At 43.0% G+C, this 19,557-nt stretch overlaps 1 protein-coding gene across 7 annotated transcripts in view; it reads right to left on the reverse strand.

Annotated features, from left to right (window-relative positions):
- The window catches only part of CDC42SE2 (CDC42 small effector 2), an 89,043-nt gene that overhangs the window by 13,412 nt on the left and 56,074 nt on the right, over window positions 1–19,557 (reverse strand). For all 7 annotated transcript variants that reach the window (XM_055142897.1, XM_055142898.1, XM_055142899.1 and 4 more), the window contains one exon: window positions 14,576–14,910. In XM_055142897.1, coding sequence (XP_054998872.1) covers window positions 14,576–14,629 — 54 coding nt within the window. In that variant the 5' untranslated portion in view covers window positions 14,630–14,910. The remainder of the gene's footprint in view (window positions 1–14,575; window positions 14,911–19,557) is intronic.

Here is a 19,557-nt window from a genome sequence, read left to right on the forward strand (position 1 = left end):
CTGACTCCCCCTGTGGTCTGTCTTGCCCCGAGAACAGCTGGGTGTGGCAAAAAAAAAAAAAATCAAAAACCTGTCATATCCAACATCATTATTGTTTCTCAAGTACCTGGTACATATGAAAAATGTTCATGTAAACTCCTAGTGGAGTTTGTATTTTTGCACAAAAATTACTTATCTGGTGGTCTAATTTGTTTTGCTCAAAGGTAATGCCATCCCACAGAGATGCTCAACTATCACCACTGTTTTCTTTTTCATGTTGGGTGGAATCTCAACAGCAATGATACCCAAACTTTGGCACACATCAGGATCCCCAGGGGTTTGTTAAACACTCGCTGCTGAGCTGTTCTTAGAGAATTTCAGATACAGCAGGTTTGGGGAAGACCTGGAATGTGCTTGTCTAGCAAAACTTGGAGTGAAATGATCGTTCAATGGTTTAGAAACACTGGGTCTAAATATTTACAGCTTGAATATTTAATAAGTAGTAGTAAATGGGAAATACCTGAGTGCTTACTAGATGCCAGACACACTTGCAGGCTCTTTAATCAGGGGCTTATTTGCTAATAAAAACTTGAACAATGCATGATGTTTTCACAGTCCCCTCAAATCTGGTCAACTCCCACTTAATAACTCTTGGCTATTGCTCAAATCCTTACCTACGAACTCCCACGTGTTCACCTGATGCCCTTCCTTAAGCTTTACTCTTGTGTTTTTCCATTATTTGGAAAGCCATTAGGTCAAACTGTTTTTCTGCTGAAAAACAATGCTATCGGGCCAGAGAGACAGTTCAACAGGCCAGGCCATATGCTGTGCTTGCAGGAGGCCAGGCGCAGTCCCCATATACGGTTCTCTGAAAAAGGAGCCAGAAGCAGTCCCTCGAGCACCCTGGCAATGGCCCGCAAAACCAAAAGAACAAGCACTTTGTTACTAAACAAAGTGATTCGTGACATATTTTTTTTTAAAGTTTTCCTTTTGTTTGGGGGCTATTATCTGGAAGTGCTTGGGAAATCAATGGAGTGCCGGGAGCTGAACCCAAGTTTTCACATATGCAAAGCACCTGCTCCACCACTCAGCCACAACCTGGTTTTCTGATATATAGTTTTCTTTTTCCTCGAGAGTCATCAAAAAAGAAAAGCCTTGGATCTGGGGAGAGCTCAATGGTGGAGCATCCATCTGCACCGAAGGCACAAGGTCAGGAGTCCCACACTGGCACCGCTCAATGCCAAGTGCAACACTGATTGCATGCCTTTTGGAATGTCTGGTGCACCACAACCAGTGGTGTGGTATAGTAATACACACACTGTGTTTTACTATGGTGTAGTAGTACTACAGTACTACGGTTACTACAGTAATACATTTTCTATCATTCTAAAGGGATTTGGTGATGCTTTAACATTCTGACCAGGATGGTTGATAGCTATAAACTTTCCTTCTGCATAAATAGGCATAGCTATGTTGGTGAGAGGCCTTTCCCCCTGCATACTGTTTGTTCTGGAAACAGCAGCCTCCTTCCCTTCCTCTGGGAAATCATGCCTTCCTGACCCACCATATGATTTCAGTGGGCTGCCAACCACAGTAGGACTCATTCCTGACCACAAGGGCATGCACATGACTTCAACTGGGCCAGAATCCTACTCTGGAAGGGACGAAAGCAGAACTACTCTCTTCCTCATGGCTGCGAAGCTGAGCTGATGAACTGAAAGCTGAGGACAAGGTTTCCTTTAAATGAAAAAACTCCTGCAATCAGAAAAATGTAAAACGCCTATGTGCAATGAATCAAAAACGGGAGAGACCTGAGGCCTCACAGAGTTTCAGGTCCAGAATGTTTTAAAAAGCCAGCGGCAGGCAACCCACAGGTGCTAATGTGAGCTGATACAACCAGCAAAGACGCCCATCTCCTAAGACGGAAGCCAGGAATCCATGACTCACGTTAAGGAACAAGAAGACATGCAAGGAGTTAGATACTGCAAAAATGGGGTGTCAGGGAGACATCTTCAACGTTTCAGGGAGCAAGCACAAAGGTGCTAGGCCTTCTCTACTAGTCGGTCCTCCTGGAAAGGATCTGCTGCGGGCCAGTCAGAGGGGTGATGGCCTAAACGAAGGCATATAAGTTGGAGTCAACTAAGATTACAAGATGAAAGCATACAGTGCACCGCAACGTGGATGGAACTACAGGGTTTCATGTTGAAGCAAAGGCAGTCAAAAGGGAGATGGCAAACACTGGATGATTTCATTCATCCTTTGTATATAGAGAAACACAAGGGAATCAAAGGTATTAAGTGATACTCCATCCTTGGCCCTGGATTGCAGAACTGAGAAAACCAAATTGGACTGGGGGCCAGGTGAGGATTGGGAAAATTAACTGAATGCAACATCAAGAAAAAGTTGAGACCCATGTCCCTCTGCCACCGCCATGTAAGCTCATCTACCAGCCCCGTTCCAGAGCCTCACAAATAAATCTCGAAAGAGATCTACTAGCCACAAAAATTTCTCAGATAAATCCAGTCCTCAGGAGGAGAATCACACTCATAACCCAAATGCTTCCACCATGTCCCCCTCTGGCCTGCCCAGTTAAATAATCTGGATTTTCTGGAGCGCTCAGCCATAATCGTGGCTGCACAACATCTCCAAACTCTACAATACTTGGGGCTCGAGCAATAGCACAGCGGGTAGGGCATTTGCCTTGCACACAGCCGACCTGGGTTTGATTCCCAGCATCCCATATGGTCCCCTAAGCACTGCCAGGAGTAATTCCTGAGTGCAGAGCCAGGAGTAACCCCTGTGCATTGCCAGGTGTGACCCAAAAAGAAAAAAAAAAAAAACTCTACAATACTTACACCCTGGTAGGAGGACACCAGATTAGATGGGGATATAACATGGAAGCCAACTAAACTCAGCTAACAAAAACATTAACTTTCAACGACATCTTAGTAAACCCTCAGACACAAGGATTTAAAGTCCTGATGGTGGGATATAACAACTTTTCACAAATTTTCTTTTACTGAAATATTTTTTGATCATTCCATTAGCCATTTAGTGGTGACAAGCAATTAAAAAACAAATTACTGTGGCCTGCTTCGGGGATAAGCCTAAGGAGTAGTTGGGAAAATGAAGATAATGGTGGATGGGAGGTGACAGTGGTGTTGGGATTGGTGTTGGAACACTGAATGCCTGTAACAAATCATGAATAACTTTGTAAACCCTGGTGTTTAAAAGAAGTGAAAATAAAAAAAAGAAAACCTGAGGTTTTGGGCATGCTGGTGCTGAGAGGTAACTGTGTACATAAAAACTGTAAATGTTAGTTAGCACTACTTGCAAACATGTAATCCAAATTATAATTACATTTTTTTTGAAAAAAGAGCATGGGGGAGGAAGGCGGGGGTAGCCATAGGACACTGGCAGTGACACTGACCACAGTGGTGGGTGTGGAGCTGAAACACGGCCGTAAACTCCATTAACAGTATTATAAATCAAAGCACCTAAAGGAAAACTGGAAGCAAAAATACCAACCGAACACAGGCTTGCAGTGATGACTGCAAAAACTTATGTTGTAGCTGTATTCTGCATATTATCACTATCAATCTTTCAAAAATATCTCTCATCATTTACCTTCTCCCATTTCTCTTATCGTACCATTTTGGTTTTGAACCCTTTAGTATCATGTAAAGTAGGGTTCCAGGAAGAGCTATGGTGTGTGAGTGCATACACGCATAGGCCATTCACCGACCGCTCATTAGACACCTAGAGCTCTCCTAGTAACTGAAAACCAAACCAAAATGCTTCTCTAAGAGATCAAGCTTTGGGGGTCCTATTCCTTTAAAATAGAACATGCTTGAAAAATAACCAATGGAACAAAGTAAAAAACAACAACAAAAAACAAACATAATTTCACATGAGGAAAAAGCAACTTACCAACTCAACATCCATAACAAAAACATGAGTGCCAGGTAATGTATTAAGCACTTTACATAAATTATGTTATTAAATACACTTATCTATTATCTGCTTCTAATGAGAAAATAGGTGTCATCATTCCATTTGAGAGGCTTAATCTTATAAGGTCAAACCAAGTAAATATTGATAATTTAAACTGCTGAGTAAATATAACTCAAACCCTTACTGGAATAATTATAAAAAGTCCATTTAAAACCAAATCTCAGGGGCTGGAGAGATAGCACAGCGGGTAGGGCGTTTGCCTTGCACGCGGCCGACCCGGGTTCAAATCCCAGCATCCCATATGATCCCCTGAGCACGGCCAGGGGTAATTCCTGAGTGCAGAGCCAGGAGTAACCCTTGTGCATCGCCAGGTGTGACCCAAAAAGCAAAAAAAAAAAAAAAAAAAAAAACCAAATCTCATATGAAGGGGGTAGAAAAGTGAAAAACTTATCTGCTTTTTCACAGCTAGCTATCCTTAATAGTAGGGGGTCCTAAAACTGACATCAGTTTCAATCACTACGCACTACTGAAAGTGCAATCATGGTAGGTTTCTTTGCAATTTTATTAGTCCTTCAGGTAGGTAAAAAAAATGGCATCTTGTACCTCTTCGTTTACAGCAGAGGAGGTTCTGATTGGATGAGAGACTGGCAGTGAAACCGTTTCCAGGACACTGGAGAGAGATATGTGAACACACAGATCCCACAGAGGCCCTACCCCAATCTCCTCCAGGCAGGCAATACAACAATACAAAAAACAACAACAAAGAGTGAAGGATACTTAGGGGGGGTTGCTTTTTAGTGTGGGAAGGGAGGCAAAAGAATGACAAGTATGTATGCCATCAATATATACATGAAAGGATCTGAAGGAGCTAAGATTTATAAAAATGGCAGGTAATAATTAGTATTTGCTGTCAGGGAGGGCATTTTCAAAATGTTGAAGTACTGATTTCACCACAGCCTTATTAGCAATGTATTTTACACCTATTTATTCATTTCCATTTCATTAAAGTGTAACAAAACATATACTAGAAAAGCAGTCTTTTATATTGTAAAGGCCCAATCATAAATTCATTAACCATACTTTTCGATTTAGTTAACTTCTTAGCACAATTTCCAAATATGCATGAGCGAAGCATCTGACTAAAGCTGTAAATTTATATGCCTGTTTTTCCATCTTCTGCCTTAAAGTTTATATGAAAATTACTTTTGGTTCACAAATAAAAACAGAAAAATCACAAGTGAAAACAAAACAAATAATGTTGCTTGATAATTCCTTCCATCACCTGCTAAAACAGAGGTAATCTACACATAAGAAATAATTTTTTTCAAGAAACTAAAGGCAAATTCAGTAGATAAAAGCAAACACATAAGCAGCAGAAATATCTTATCTAAAATATCAGAAGAATTTTTATTGTGTATAAAAGTGATAAGAAACCAGACCGAACTGTAGAGTACTTACTTGGTACTCTGAAAGATACAGCTGAGATCTTAAACAAAATTTGAGCTGCTATAAAAATGAACTGCACTATTTTCTTCCCATTATAAATAAGTTTAAGGCAGAAGATGAAAAACAGAATGGTTTTGTTATTTTTAGCTGAGGCATCGTTGGTTTACAAGACTGTAAATGTTTATATGAACATTTAACGTAAATGTAAATGTTACCAGACCACGTCCACCACAGAAGAAAGAAACAATACATCCCCCCCACCTCGGCCCATGTCCTCCCTCGACTCTTACGGCCCACCCCCCCTCCCCCCGCCCTCCCTTCCTCTGGTGACCTCAGCTCTGTGGTGAAGAGTCTAAAGGGGTTGGTTATTCTTCTCAGGCATCATTCCCTTGCTCTCAAACAAGGGGGCTTCCACCATGTATAACACAGCAGGTGAACAGATTCTTAAAAACAGCTCCTCAGGCTGGGACTGTGGCTCGCAACATACTCTAAGCCTTGCATGGGTGAGGACAAGGATTCCAAATCCAGAATTATAAATAAATACTAAATAAATAAATAAATAAATAGGAGCTTCCAAAACTATTAGTACAGTACATACATCATCAACACTGTCCCATAATTCCTGAAATGCCACTGTGGTATTAAATTCCTAAAGTAATTTAAAATCTAATTTCTCCTTACTCACAGATTACACAAAAGTTGCATGCTTTATTATTCTTCAACAATGGATAGTACTAGACTTTATGTACTCAGTTGCTTTCCCCCCCCCCCTTATAAGAATAAAACTGGGGCTGTAGCAACAGTCCAGTGGATAGGGAGTCTGCCTTGAGCATGGCCAAGAGGTTCAGTCTCCAGCACCCTAGCTGCTTCCCAAGTTCTACCAAGAGAGACTCTGGAGTGCAGAACGAGAAGCAGTCCCGAGTACAGCCAGGTGTGTCTCCCACCACAAATAAATAAATATTTAAAAATAAAAAAATAAGTGAAACTGGGACTGGAAACAGTACAGCCAGGAAACAGTACAGCCAGTAAGAACCTTGAGTTAGACCCCAGCACTATGTATGGTTCCCCCAAGCCCTGCCAGGTGGGACCCCTGAGCACAGAAGGGTGTGGTGCAATACCAGCCCATGAATAAAACTTTTTAAATTAAAGTTTAAAAATGAGCTTCTTAAGAGTATTACTTTCTTTTCTATTTGTATATACCAAAATCATGTGAGAATCAGTCCACACTAATGCAAAACAAACAAAGACTTAATCCTTTCTCTCTAGCTGTGTCTACGTATGTAAAACCCATGAATAAGTAAAACAAAATAAAGCATACTATGGGTGTTTTATAAGTGCCTTTACTTTGGCCATTTTAATTTATCATCTTATGAGAAGATGCAGACTTTCACACCATTCATACAAATGACACCACTTGTAACTGAAGACTGTGTTTTCTAAATAAACAATCTCCCAGATGTGGTCAGATGACTTGCAAACAATAGATCTTTTAAGAAATGTTTGGGTATTCATGTAAAGCTGTGAGCTAATAGGCCCTCACACTGACTGCCTAACAGGACCTCCCAGATGAAGATATTCATTCTGAACGTAAGAACAGACTCTATTTGCTAAAGAGCATAGAGAAAAAGAACTGAGGCTTATTCGTCATACTTTCCCCCTGCCCCCAATTATCTGGCTACAATGGGGTTTCTGCCTTTTGCTGACTGGGTCTCCCGAGCAGTGCTAAGGGGACCCTGGGGCCAGCTTCATGCAGAGCCTGAGAATGTATGTGGTGCTCCTTGGACCCTGCAATGCTGGGGTTTACCTGGATCATCCTGGCAGTGCTTGGATGGGGGTGGGGGTTACCCCCAGGCCAAATCCTACAGTGCCAGTGAAGCTAAAAGGGTTAGTGTGAAAAAGTAAACCGGCATGTGCAGTCAGAGAAGCAATGTAAGGGGTAGGGTTGGAGTCTGCCCTGCGAGTAGCCGCCCCCAGTTCAAACCTCTGGTACCACACCACACGGAATGATCCGTGAGCATTATCAGGTGTGACACAAACCAACACTCCCACCCCTAGCCCTAAAACTATGGTGTCAGTCATCAAACACAAGGCAAGCACCTTAACATCTGGTATGTCTGTTGGTCCTAACTACAATGCGTTTGTTTCATTCCTTCCTGGTAATAATATATATTTTTTTAATTTCCAAATTTCTTTTCCTTTCTTGGAAATTTACATTTATCACAGTGAAGACAATATAATCCTAAATTCAGAGCTATGTGCTTTGGCTGTTCTGTATTCATGGTCAGGAACATGGTTCATGAACCGAAAAAGGGCATAAAATGATTTGGAATGTGAAAGAAAAATCTAGAACTTTTATATTTCTCTGTGCTCTCAAAGAATAGTACATACGACATTAATAATAAAACATAATAGAAAAAGTGCTGAAGAGTTGAATTGCGGCATTTAATTTCAAGAAATACAATTAAAATATACAACTGAGGGTCACAACCTAAAAGTTAAAAACTCAGACCTTTTTATATTCTTTCATATCCAAGGTTAAACATGAAAAAGATGCTGCCACTACATCCACCCCAGACTGCTTACAATCCAGAAGTCTAACACTGCCAGGTATCAACGAGTACACTCAAATTGGGAACAGTAAATTTAAAACAATTTGGTCTTGTATGACGACAGTCAACATTCTTAGACTTTGAGTCAGTACTTTCACTTGCAGGTATAAAATCCTATAAAACTCAAGCACGAGTTCACCAGGCAACATGTAACCACAGGCACAAAGGAGAACTGTTTATAACAGTCCCACACTGCTAAGAGCCCAGAGAGTGTGTCAAAGGGTATACATGGATAAACAAGGAACAGCAAGTCTTTGAAAATGAAGTTCAGAGGCCGGAGCGATAGTACAGAGGGTAGTGTTTGCCCTCTATGTGGCCGACCGAGTTTGATCCCCAGCAACCCACATGGTCCTCTGAGCACCACCAGGAGTAATTCCTGAAAGCAGAGCTACCTGTATCAACATGGATCTAGTTAAAATCCTTGAACTAATGGATTTCTGTTTAGGATAAAAACCCTAGCACAAGGAGGGCCCAGGAGATACCACAAAAAGAACATGCTAATGAACATGCCCGGTGTACACAGGAATATACAAGTTTGATTCCCACTGCCATATGTTCTCCCAAGCACCACAGGATGCAGCCATTTCCAAATTTCCAAGCACAAGTATGGGAGGCCAGAAAAAAAACTAACAAAAGTACGGCAGAATCTCCTGCCCCAGCACCAGGCTGTCTTCACCAGGACACCTCGAAGAGGGGCAGGCTGAGTTTCCCTCCCTGCCCCAAGCAGAGCCCCGGCAGCCAAAAACCTCCAGAACCCAGCCACAGCCATGCTCAAGGCCACTCTCCTCATGTTCAGACGAGCCTCACCCATGAAGGAACTGACAGAGAAACCCAGGTATGCAGGACCCGTGGTTGAGATCTCCAAGCCTGCACGGATTGGGACTGGGCCGCCTCCACCCAGATCCCCCGTTTTCCAGTAGTGGAAAGTGTGGGTGTGACAGTCACACCCACAAACTGTAATCTTATCAACAGACAAGATCCAGAGACTATAAAACAAAACTCACTGAAGAAAGCGATGCAGAATCTCGCACAGCAGAGCCTGGCAAGCTACCTGTGGCGTATTGGATATGCCAAAACAGTAACAATAATGGGCCTCATTCCCCTGACCCTGAACGCAACAGGCAACAGGGACGTTACTGGCACCCGCCTGAGCACATCAATGAGCAATGGGACGACAGTGATACAATGAACAAAAGTATACAGGGTGAGGCAGCCGGAGTGACTGCACAATGGGTAAGTGCTTGCCTTGCGGGGAAGGTGGCCCAGGTTCAATCCCTGGCACCTCACATGGTTCCCCGAGCCCACCAGGAGTGATCCCTGGGTACAGAGCCAGAAGCAAAAAACCCTAAGCACAGCTGGGTACGGCCCCTGCTCCGAAAAAATAATTTTTTTGAGTATACAGGGATACAGTCCACTACATCCCAGAGAGCTGACCATGAGTGGCTATGACTGAGGCAGGAAAGGCAGTTCCAGGGAAGTCTTAGGTACTTCAAGGCTTAGCAATATACCTATGAATTGCCTAAAAGGAAGGGATATGTTTCATTTCTCAAGTGGGAAGAGTAATTTTCTATTGTTATTAAGTTCATCAGCTAGCTTCTGATTGTGGTTCTGTAATGAAATTCTGTTATGAACTTAAATCAATAGCACTTGCACTTGTGTTTTTCTTTTTATTCTCTTTTTCTGGGTCACGCCTGGAGGTGCTCAGGGCTTCCTCCTGGTTCTGTGTTCATGGATAACTCCTGGTGGCGCTCAGAGGAACATATGGGGTCCCAGCGACAGAACCCCAACATAGGGTTGGCCACTTGCAACTAGGGTGGCCAACACCTCACCCTAGTACTGTATCTCCGGCCGCTGCATTTTTGTTTTTAAAGGGGGAAAAGTTGACATCGTGACTATACTGCCACTTTGTCTAGAGTGTGTAAAAGATGAATCCTGGTAACAGGTTGAAGAGGATGTGTGCCATCTGAGAGCTTCCTGCAGTGTGCCCGTGGAGCATGGCAGATGAGAAAGAGGGCTTGTCTGTGACATGTCCATATACCCCCATTATCACAGACTACCCTCAGCTAGCGTTTCCTCTGAACACCTTTCACAGAATTGTTGCTTCATCCACTCTGCTTGGAGGAATAGCCACGTTGTTTTTTTTTTTTTAATTGGAGGAGGCAAGTTGTCTCCTAAGCAGTACTCAGGGCACCAGGGGGCCACTCCTGACAACTGCATCATAGCTTACATGGCTTCAATATTTTTTCAGAATATGTAAGCTCTTTTGACAATTCTAGGTGCCTACTTACCTCCAATTCCTTAACCATTTCCCTTGGAGAACCTTAAACTTCCTAGAACCCTAGAACCCTTGGCAATTTCACAGTAATTCAAATTTTAAAAAATTTAAAAACACAACAACTCTACATCAGAACAACAAAGAATGGCAGAAAGCATAACCATTAGCTGCCACAGACCCCATGCTTCGAAGGATTCAGTGACAGCAGTCTACTCTGGTGTTTGGTCTCCCATGCAGTAACGTTTGGTCTCTTCATACCACTGGAAAAAGGATTATGTTCTTCAATTCATTCAAAATCTCCTCCACTACAGAGGCTGAAACAGTATCTGTTTTGTTCAGTGGTCTCCTCAATTCCTGGGTCACTGAAGAAATACTGTTATTATTACAATACAAGCACTCTGTGATGACTGTCTAAAATAGCACTGAGACAAACAGTATTACCCAAAAATCAATACCTTGTAGGAAAATATTAAATGGAGCATGCAGTCATATTAATTTTTAAAAAGTGGTTGGCTTAAGGTTTTGTTTTATAAATCAACACTTTTTTTTAATACTGACTGTAGCAAAGTGTATACATACACCAATTACAAACTCATCAAATCGCACATTTTTCTATTCAAATTAAGGCTCAATAAACCCGGGGTAGGTAGGAAGATTGTGTTTACCTATACTGGCCAGAGATGAGGAGGCAAAGGACAGGCTTTGTACGTATGAGGCCCTGGATTCAACACCCGCATACCCCCCCCCAAAAAAAAAAAACAAATCTGCTAGCATTCCAATAACAAGGTGAAGAATGCTATGAAGAGCAAGGAAGCAACCATTAGCTATTTCACATCTACTTAGCTACATGTGACAACGTCACTACGGCATTTATGTATCTCAAGCATTTTAAAGGTTTGAACTGCCACCGCTCAAAAAAGTGGGACTCTGATAGTCTGCATTGTACTGTGCTGAAATGAAGGAGTAGGAAGAGAAAGTATGATTCTTATGCTACTACTGAGAAAAACGCACTTTGTTTTCTTCCCAATATTGGGCTGTTCCTTTCTCACACAAGGAATGTGCCGGAGCAGAGGGTGGGAAGGCGGAGTGGGAGAGGAGGCACGCAGCACTTCATCTCAGTAAATACTCTGGAAACTTCAGAGATGACCAAGCAGTTTTCAAATAAGACATTCCTGATACTGTCGAACAGAACTGCAAGGAACTGTGTTTGTGAACTGCAAAGACACAGAAAACTTCAGAGCACCTGCTTTCATTGTGCCCCCAGCGCTGAAAATGCAAGCTCTTTCTCCATGACAGAAAACGTATAGCCCCATAAGTTTTGTGTCACTTTTCTCAGAAAAAAAGCTAAGAGATCAGATGCCCATGGAATTCTTTGGAATATTTGCACAAATGTGTCTATTAAACGGTAACACTGTAGTGGCTCAGTGGCAGGCCCTGTGTTTTTCATGTATGAAGCACTGGTCTGATCCCCAACAGCACATGTATGTACAAAACTCAAGTTGCAAATCCTTTCTGTAACAAAATGTTTTTGTTTTGTTTTGTGGGGTACACCTGGTAGTGCTCAGGGGTTACTCCTGGCTCTGCATTCAGGAATCGCTTCTGGTGGGGCTCGGAATCATTTGGAATGCGAAGGATTGAACCAGGGTCGGTAGTGTGCAAGGCTAGCATAACACCCACTGTACTCTCTCTCCATCCCCAGAAAATGTATTTCTAATGCCTCAAATTTATAATGACAAAATCTTCTGCTCTTATTTAAATTACTAATCTAGTATCACACTTTTTTAGCTATATGACTATGAATTTCTGGTCTGGCATTGAGACGCTTCGAAGCTACCACTGTCCACACAACCAGAAAAGATGCTGAAAGGATGAAAATCCAACAAATCTTCTTAGCTCCATTATGGAACTTGTATTACAGAAAACCCACTGCTCACCAAATTGAAGAGACAGCAAGACACAGAAAATCATAACTTAGCTGAGCAGAAAGCCATGAGTAGAAATCTCCTGGACACCCAGAACCAGTGTAGGAGCCCCTAAACTATAATTGATGAAATTGCTGGAGGATTAGTGGATCTGTATAGACAAGTCTTGAGAGTTTTGTAAAAACTCCCAGAGGCTGGGGGGCGAGGGGGTGGGGGTGGCAGTCTTAGAGGAGCCATCTGAAGGTTAACTCCAGGAAATCTAGCACGTTCTCAAAATAAGAATCAAAACAATTCTGTGCTTCAGCAGAGAGGGAGAGAGGAAAGGGTAGTCACTTAAAAACATGCCTGATCATTCTATGTTCACAAAGACAACCTTCCAAAGAAATTACCCCTAGTGCCTACTCTACTGAATTTTGCCAGAAACTAACTCGTGGAGGGGAAATACCCAACTCCAACGCTCTCTACAAGCCTTTATGCTTCAACTAAGAAGTAAAAACAAAAAACAACCTAGGAAGCACTTATGTACAACACAGCCAGGGTGCAAACAGTCTCTGAACCCTAATCATACAGGACAATATAGATTAGGATTCAGAGACTGTTAACATACAGGACAATACATTGTATTACAGGACAATATAATTTACCTTCCCCTAATACACTACCACCACAACCATAAGGCTCTAATACAACTGAAAGAACTCGACATCTCACTGGCCAGAAGGTCCTTCAATGTGACCAAGCATATGTTCTGCCTTCATGAGTCCTTTGTTAAAGCCTGGAATCAACAGGTGTGATGCAAAACAACAACAATAACAAAGAACTGGGCACCCCAGACCTACTTCAGAAATCTTTTAGAGAAACTCAAAGACACAAGGGCACCAGAAGAGGGTTGTTGCAAAGTGTAACCTGTCCTCCAAATAGCTCTCCTAATCAGAAAAAAAAACCCTTTCTCTGACATAATTTCTAGAGCATTTAAAAAGTAGTACCTTGGGAACAGATAGATGCCATGGGTGAGCCGCTTTCCTTGCACACGACTGACTAGAATTAGATTCCTGGCACTGCCTAGGAATTTAAGCCTCCTCAGGAGTGAGCCCTGAGAACAGAGCCAGAAGTAAGCCCAGAGGCAGAGTTGGGAGTGCCTCCCATCCAAACACACAAAAAAGTAGTTCCTTTTCTTCCAATCATCTTTACTTTTCGTTCCTCAACCCTTTGGGAACCAGGCATCAAAGAGTAGTCATTTAAAAAATATGTAGGGGGACAGTGATAGTACAGCGGGGAGGGAGCTTGCCTTGAATGCAGTCAACCCAGGTTCGATCCCTGGCACCCCATATGGTCCGCTGAGCCCACCAGGAGTGATCCTCGAGCACAGAAACAGGAGTAAGTCCCAAGGACAGCTTAATGTGGCCCAAAAAAGGGGGGAAAAAAAAGCAAAACATTACAAAGAATTTTGCCTGGGAGGGTTGGGGAGGAGCGTTAGAAAAACTCTGAGACAACCTACATGTGACAACCTACACTACGTAAATGCCATGTGACAACCTCCACTACATAAACAGCCTTGACTCACAGTCCCATGATCTTTATATCTCGGTAGAGAAGCCAGGCCAGGCCAGTGAAAAGTCACAGGTACACTGGTCTTCAGGCTGGAAACTCGGGGACCTACTCCGAGTAGGAACGGGCAGCCTCCCGCCACCCCTCGTGCTGCTGGAAGCCCCAGCAGCCACACCCAACATCCCACAGCCTCCACCACAGAGACAGATTAGCCTCACACCAATCTCAGAAAAGGCGACAAGCTGAGCTGACGAAAGTCTCAGGTACAACAGTCTTCAGGCTGAAAACTCGGGGGCGTCCTTGACAAGGAGGCAGGCCCAAACCCATCTGAGTCCTACCGACCCTGGAGCTCCTACAGTGAGCAGTCACACAGAGCCACACAGACCTCCAAATTCCACAATAATGACAACCCAGTCGGAGCACAGCAAATGAGATGCCCAGGAAGCTCGATAAGCAAAATCGAAACAGAAGGCTCAACTAGCAACAGCTTAGTAAACCCTCAGACAAGGACCTAATGGCCCCATTATGAAATAGAACAATTCTCACAAGTTTTCTTTTACTTAAGTATTTTTTCAGTAATTCCATTAGTCATTTAGTTGCAACATGCAATTTAAGTTATTTTGTGCCTGTTAAGGGGGCAGTCGGGGGGGGCGGGGCGGGGGGGGGATCTGGGAACAATAGTGGAGGGAAGGTGATAGTGGTGGTAGAATTGGTACTGAAACACAAAATGTCCAAAACAACTGTATTGTGAGCAACTTCTCAGAAGATCCTGATTCCCTGAGAACCAGTGGTTTGTTTTAATAAGCACCCCACCCAACCTCCACACATTGCTTCATACTTACAGGCTGCGGCTGTTCTGCAATACAGCAGTTGAAACACAACCAGAATTCACTCATGCTTAATAGTCCCAGATATAAATGAGCACCAATGAAGTTTCCAAAGATCTCAACTTGGGAAGCTTTACAAAACACGCTCCTCAATATGATGAATGTCCAACGATGACAAAAAAACTTCTATTACTTCTCTGTGCTGTTTTGTCTCTTGGTGTATCGTGTACAGTTAATTTCATAAAGAATAAGTCAGTCCCTTCTTTGCTTCTGATGCTATAGAGACTTGCTTCTGAACCACAAGGAAGGTATTAAGAACTGTATTTTGATTCAGACGTGTATCAAGTAGCCTAGAAGAAAAGGAAAAGAAAACAAGTTACTTTACTATCCTCAGAAGTTTTCATTGGTCTATGATTTCAGTAAAATTTATCTAAAGTTACATTTCTCCAAATGTAAACAATGAAAAAATAATCAAGACTTGAATAAACTGAATTTTTCTACTTTCTTTAGCACTACTTGAGTGTAAGGAATATAACAGTGGAAAAAAAAGCCAAATGCATTCATGGAATAGCCTATTATATAATTTTTAAAAGTGTGAGCTATTTTAATAAGAATATTTTAATCACAAACTAAAATGCCATGATTGCCATATAAACTCCAAATCCAGAGAACACTCAAATTTTCACAAAGATTTCTTCATCTAATGCATTTGTTCTCAGAGACAACCCAGGTAGTAACTGGCGTAACACTCAACCCTACTTGGGTAATCAAGCAATTATAATTCATTAGTAACTATTAAAAAAGAACTCTCACCTTCACTGAAATCAGCATTATATAGGAAAGTCTGATGGGATTAAGTTACGCCTCCTTTTGTAATAGCTCCCTGACACCACCATAACTGGAATGCATTATAAGTCACTTTACATCCTGCCATGGGCAACAGAGCTAATTCTATTAGAATGGGTGTCAGGAGATTTTCTATCCAGAGCTGGACAAAGAAAGAGCCTATATTTTCTTTCTGGCTGCCAAACTTAATCACACATGTTCCATAATTCATGAAGTAGGTTATTTTGTAACAATGGTAAGAAGCAAAAAGAAGGGAAATTCAGATGACATGGTCTCTGATTCTAGTCTTCCTCACTAACCATCACCATGAGTCCTACCTGTGTATCTAAGGTTTGATGAGGGAGGGGGAGGGCAAAGAATGCACAACTGGCGGTGCTCAGGGGTTACTCCTGGCTCCATGCTCAGGAATCATTCCTGGCATCGCTCAGGGGACGATACAGGGTGCTGGGCACTGAACACGGTCAGTCCAGTTTAAAGCAAGAGCCCTACCTGTACTCTCTCTCCAACCCTCTAAGGTTTTGGTAAGGCAATCTCTCTCCTTTAGCCTCATGCTACACTGCAGGGGATCTCTAGCACAGCAAGCAGCCCACTACAAGCATCAAACAAGGACATCCAGTAGAGAGCTGCACAGCTCTGAAGAGAGAAGTCTATTATCACATTATAATTTGAGCAATACGTGTCAAATTCCAGGAAAAGCAGTATCATAAGCAACAACTCTACAGAACAGCATCTAGGTGTTGATATAAACACCTAGCCAAAGAAACAGTTGGGAGAAGCCACTTGCCTTGCATGTGGCTGACCTAACTTCAAGTCCCAGCACCTGCTTCTATGGTCCCCTGGGCGCAGACCTAAGCACAGAGCCAGGAATAGTGTCTAAGCACTGCCGGGTGTGAACGCCCTCACCGGGACAGCCTCGAGCACCTCAAATACTGTGGACAGGCACCACAACCAAAGGGTGCAACACCTAGCAAATGACACATCAAACTTCAGAGAGAGCAGCAGAGGAAATAAAGCAAAGGAGGAAACTAATCAACAAACATTATCTAAACAAAGAGTAGCAAAGTGTAGACAAAGAAAATCTACAAAAGGACACAGCACAGCAATTACAAAACTGCCCTGTACTAGCGACCCAGGTTTGATCCCGGCACCCCATGTGATTCGGGTCCCACCAGGAGTGATCCCTGAGCACAAAAGCCAGGAGTAAGCCCTGAACACTGCTGGGTGTGATCCTAACACCCCTTAAGACCCAACACCATGAAATATATAGATGATAAGGCGAAGGTTACACATCAGCATTAAAGATGTCTGAGAGGTCGGCCCCCAACAGCAAGAGAAATAAACTACATTGAATTGAAAGGTTTTGTTCAGCAAAATACAAACAATAAAAATCCTAATTAATGAAGATGATAGCTGCAGAGCATATAATCAGCAGATAAGAGGCTGATACCTAAAATATAAAGAACTCAGGGCTGGAAAGATAGTACAGAGGGCAGGCCACTTGCCTTGCACCTGACCAACCCAGGTCTGATCCCCAATTCCACATATGGTCCTCCCCATCACCAGGAGTGACCCCAGCACAAGGAGTAAACCCCGAGCACAGTCAGCTGTGCCCTACCCCCAAAAAATATTCCTTACGGGCTGGAGACATAGTACAGAGTGCTTGCCTTGCTCACGGCAGACCTAGGCTCTATCCCCAGCCCTCCATAGTACTCAACAAGCCTGGCCAGGAAGGACCCCTGAGCGCAGAGGAAGGCAAAAGCCCTCTGGGTGTGGCAGTCAGCACAGCAAGCTGCGGACCCAAATCAAAGTAAAACCAAAACACTTTTGTAAAATACGAACAAATACCTCCTGCCCCTGCACCAGGCTGTCTTCACAGGACACCTTGAAGGGGGGCAAGTTGAGTTTCCCTCCTTGCCCCAAGCAGAGGCCCGGCAGCTGAAAACCTCCAGAACCCAGCCACAGCCATGCTCAGGGCCATTCTCCACACACTCGGACAAGCCTCACCCATGAAGGAACCGACAGAGGAACCCAGGTATGCAGGACCTGGGGCTGAGATCTCCAAGCCTGCTCAGATTGGGATTGTGCCTCCTCCACTCAGATCCCCAGTAGCTTGGCAGTCACACCCACAAACTGCCCCCTGGCGCCATGTAATCTCATCAACGGCCAAGATCCAGAGACTATAAAACAAAGCTCCCGGAAGAGAACGACTCAATTTTTCCTAGAGCACACAGCTGCATTCACAGCCATGCAACCTCTTTATTATTTTTTTTAAATTTTATTTACTTTTCCTCCTGCACGGCAGAGCCTGGCAAGCTACCTGTGATGTATTTGATATGCCAAAAACAGTAACAACAACATGCTCTTCGTGTTTCTGGAGCGAGCAGATGCCATTGGGCTACACTAGCACACGATAGCAACAAATAAGTCGTTACCGGTGTCCACTCGAGCAAATTGATGAACAACAGTCACACAGTGATACAGTGAAAATATGAACAAAAATTGGGTAGGTGCGCTGGGTGTATGGCTCCAGCCAAATGTTATAACACATGACTTTCATTGGGAGGGCCTGGATTTGATCCCCTGGAATTGATCTTCCCGAGCACTACCTAGAGTAGTCTTGGTAGCGTCTCCTGCACCCAGCACCACTAGGTATGGCCCCCATAATTAGGAATGATCAAAAAGGAGGTGGGGGACAGGGAAATTTAAGCAGAGAACAAAAATAAGTTAAGGGGGCATATCAAAAGGTGCTGGTCATCACTGATTATCAGGGAAACTGCAAATTAAAACAGTAAGATACCATCTCACACCTGTAAGAAAAAGATTGTTGGTGGAAATGTAAAATGGTACAGTAACTTTGGAAAATGTATGGAACTTCCTCAGATTCTGAAGCTGAAGATAAGCTACTATAAAATCCAACAACACTATTTCTGGAAATCTATGCAAAGAATAGAAAAACAATATGAAAAGTTATATCCAAGCCATGTTTACTACAGCATTATTTACAATTGCAGAAATATGGAAGCAACAAAGCAGATACAGTACACTTAGACAATTTGGCCATTAGGAGCAAAGTGAAAGGAATTTAAAGATTATGTGAAATGAAACCAAAAGGGAAAACACAGGCATTGGATGATTATACTGATATATGCCATACTTTGATACAAAATTGATAAACCAAAATAAAACTACATTACCTGATAATAGAACTACATTACCTGAGGGAAAGCGTACGGGGTGGGGTCGTAGAACATTAAAGGTGCATTTTATGTAATTGAAAAATAAAAATAAAAACAGAACAACAACAATCAAAAACAAAAATGTCAACCTAGGGGCAGATAATGAAACAGCTCCTTGCATGCAACAAGGATCCAAGTTCAATTCCTAGCAACATACAGCAAGTTAAATACTGCCAGGTATGGCCCTGGTGGACCCATATGCTTCTGGGTTCTGGCAATTCCACATCACCAGGCCTTGGGTTTGAACCATCTGCCCTGGGTTGGTGAGTGCTGCTCAGAGTGGCCAAGTCCCCTAAATTTTAAAACCCTAAAACAAGATGGTAAGGGCTGGGAGATGGTTCAAAATGTGTTGCATGTTCGGGGCCGGAGCGATAGCACAGCGGGTAGGGCGTTTGCCTTGCACGCGGCCGACCCAGGTTCGATCCCCGGCATCCCATATGGTCCCCCAAGCACCGCCAGGAGTAATTCCTGAGTGCAAAGCCAGGAGTAACCCCTGAGCATCGCTGGGTGTGACCCAAAAAGCCAAAAAAAAAAATGTGTTGCATGTTCAATCCCTGAGCACTACCAGAAAGGAGCCCCAAGCTCTGTGAGAGGAATAGACCCAAGAAGGAAAAAAAGTCAAGAGGGAGGGTGTGTGTGTGTGTGTGTGTGTGTAGAAAGACAGAGCAACCAAGAATACCCATCCTTAAAATGAGATCAAAGAACAAAGATACACTCAGACATATTAATGTCCTGTAAGGTAAATATAAATATCATATCCATACTTTGTTGTTGTGTTTTGGGTTTGACTAGGTATCAGTGATCAAACCTGAGGCCCCTTATGCAAAGCATGTGCACCAGCCCTCCGAGCCATAGCTCCCTGGTCCTTGCTGCCATCCTGGAGGCCACACCTGCAATCTGTGGCTGCAGAGAAAG

Source organism: Sorex araneus, chromosome 6 (genome assembly GCF_027595985.1).
Source record: "Sorex araneus isolate mSorAra2 chromosome 6, mSorAra2.pri, whole genome shotgun sequence".
NCBI classification, from domain to species: domain Eukaryota; kingdom Metazoa; phylum Chordata; class Mammalia; order Eulipotyphla; family Soricidae; genus Sorex; species Sorex araneus.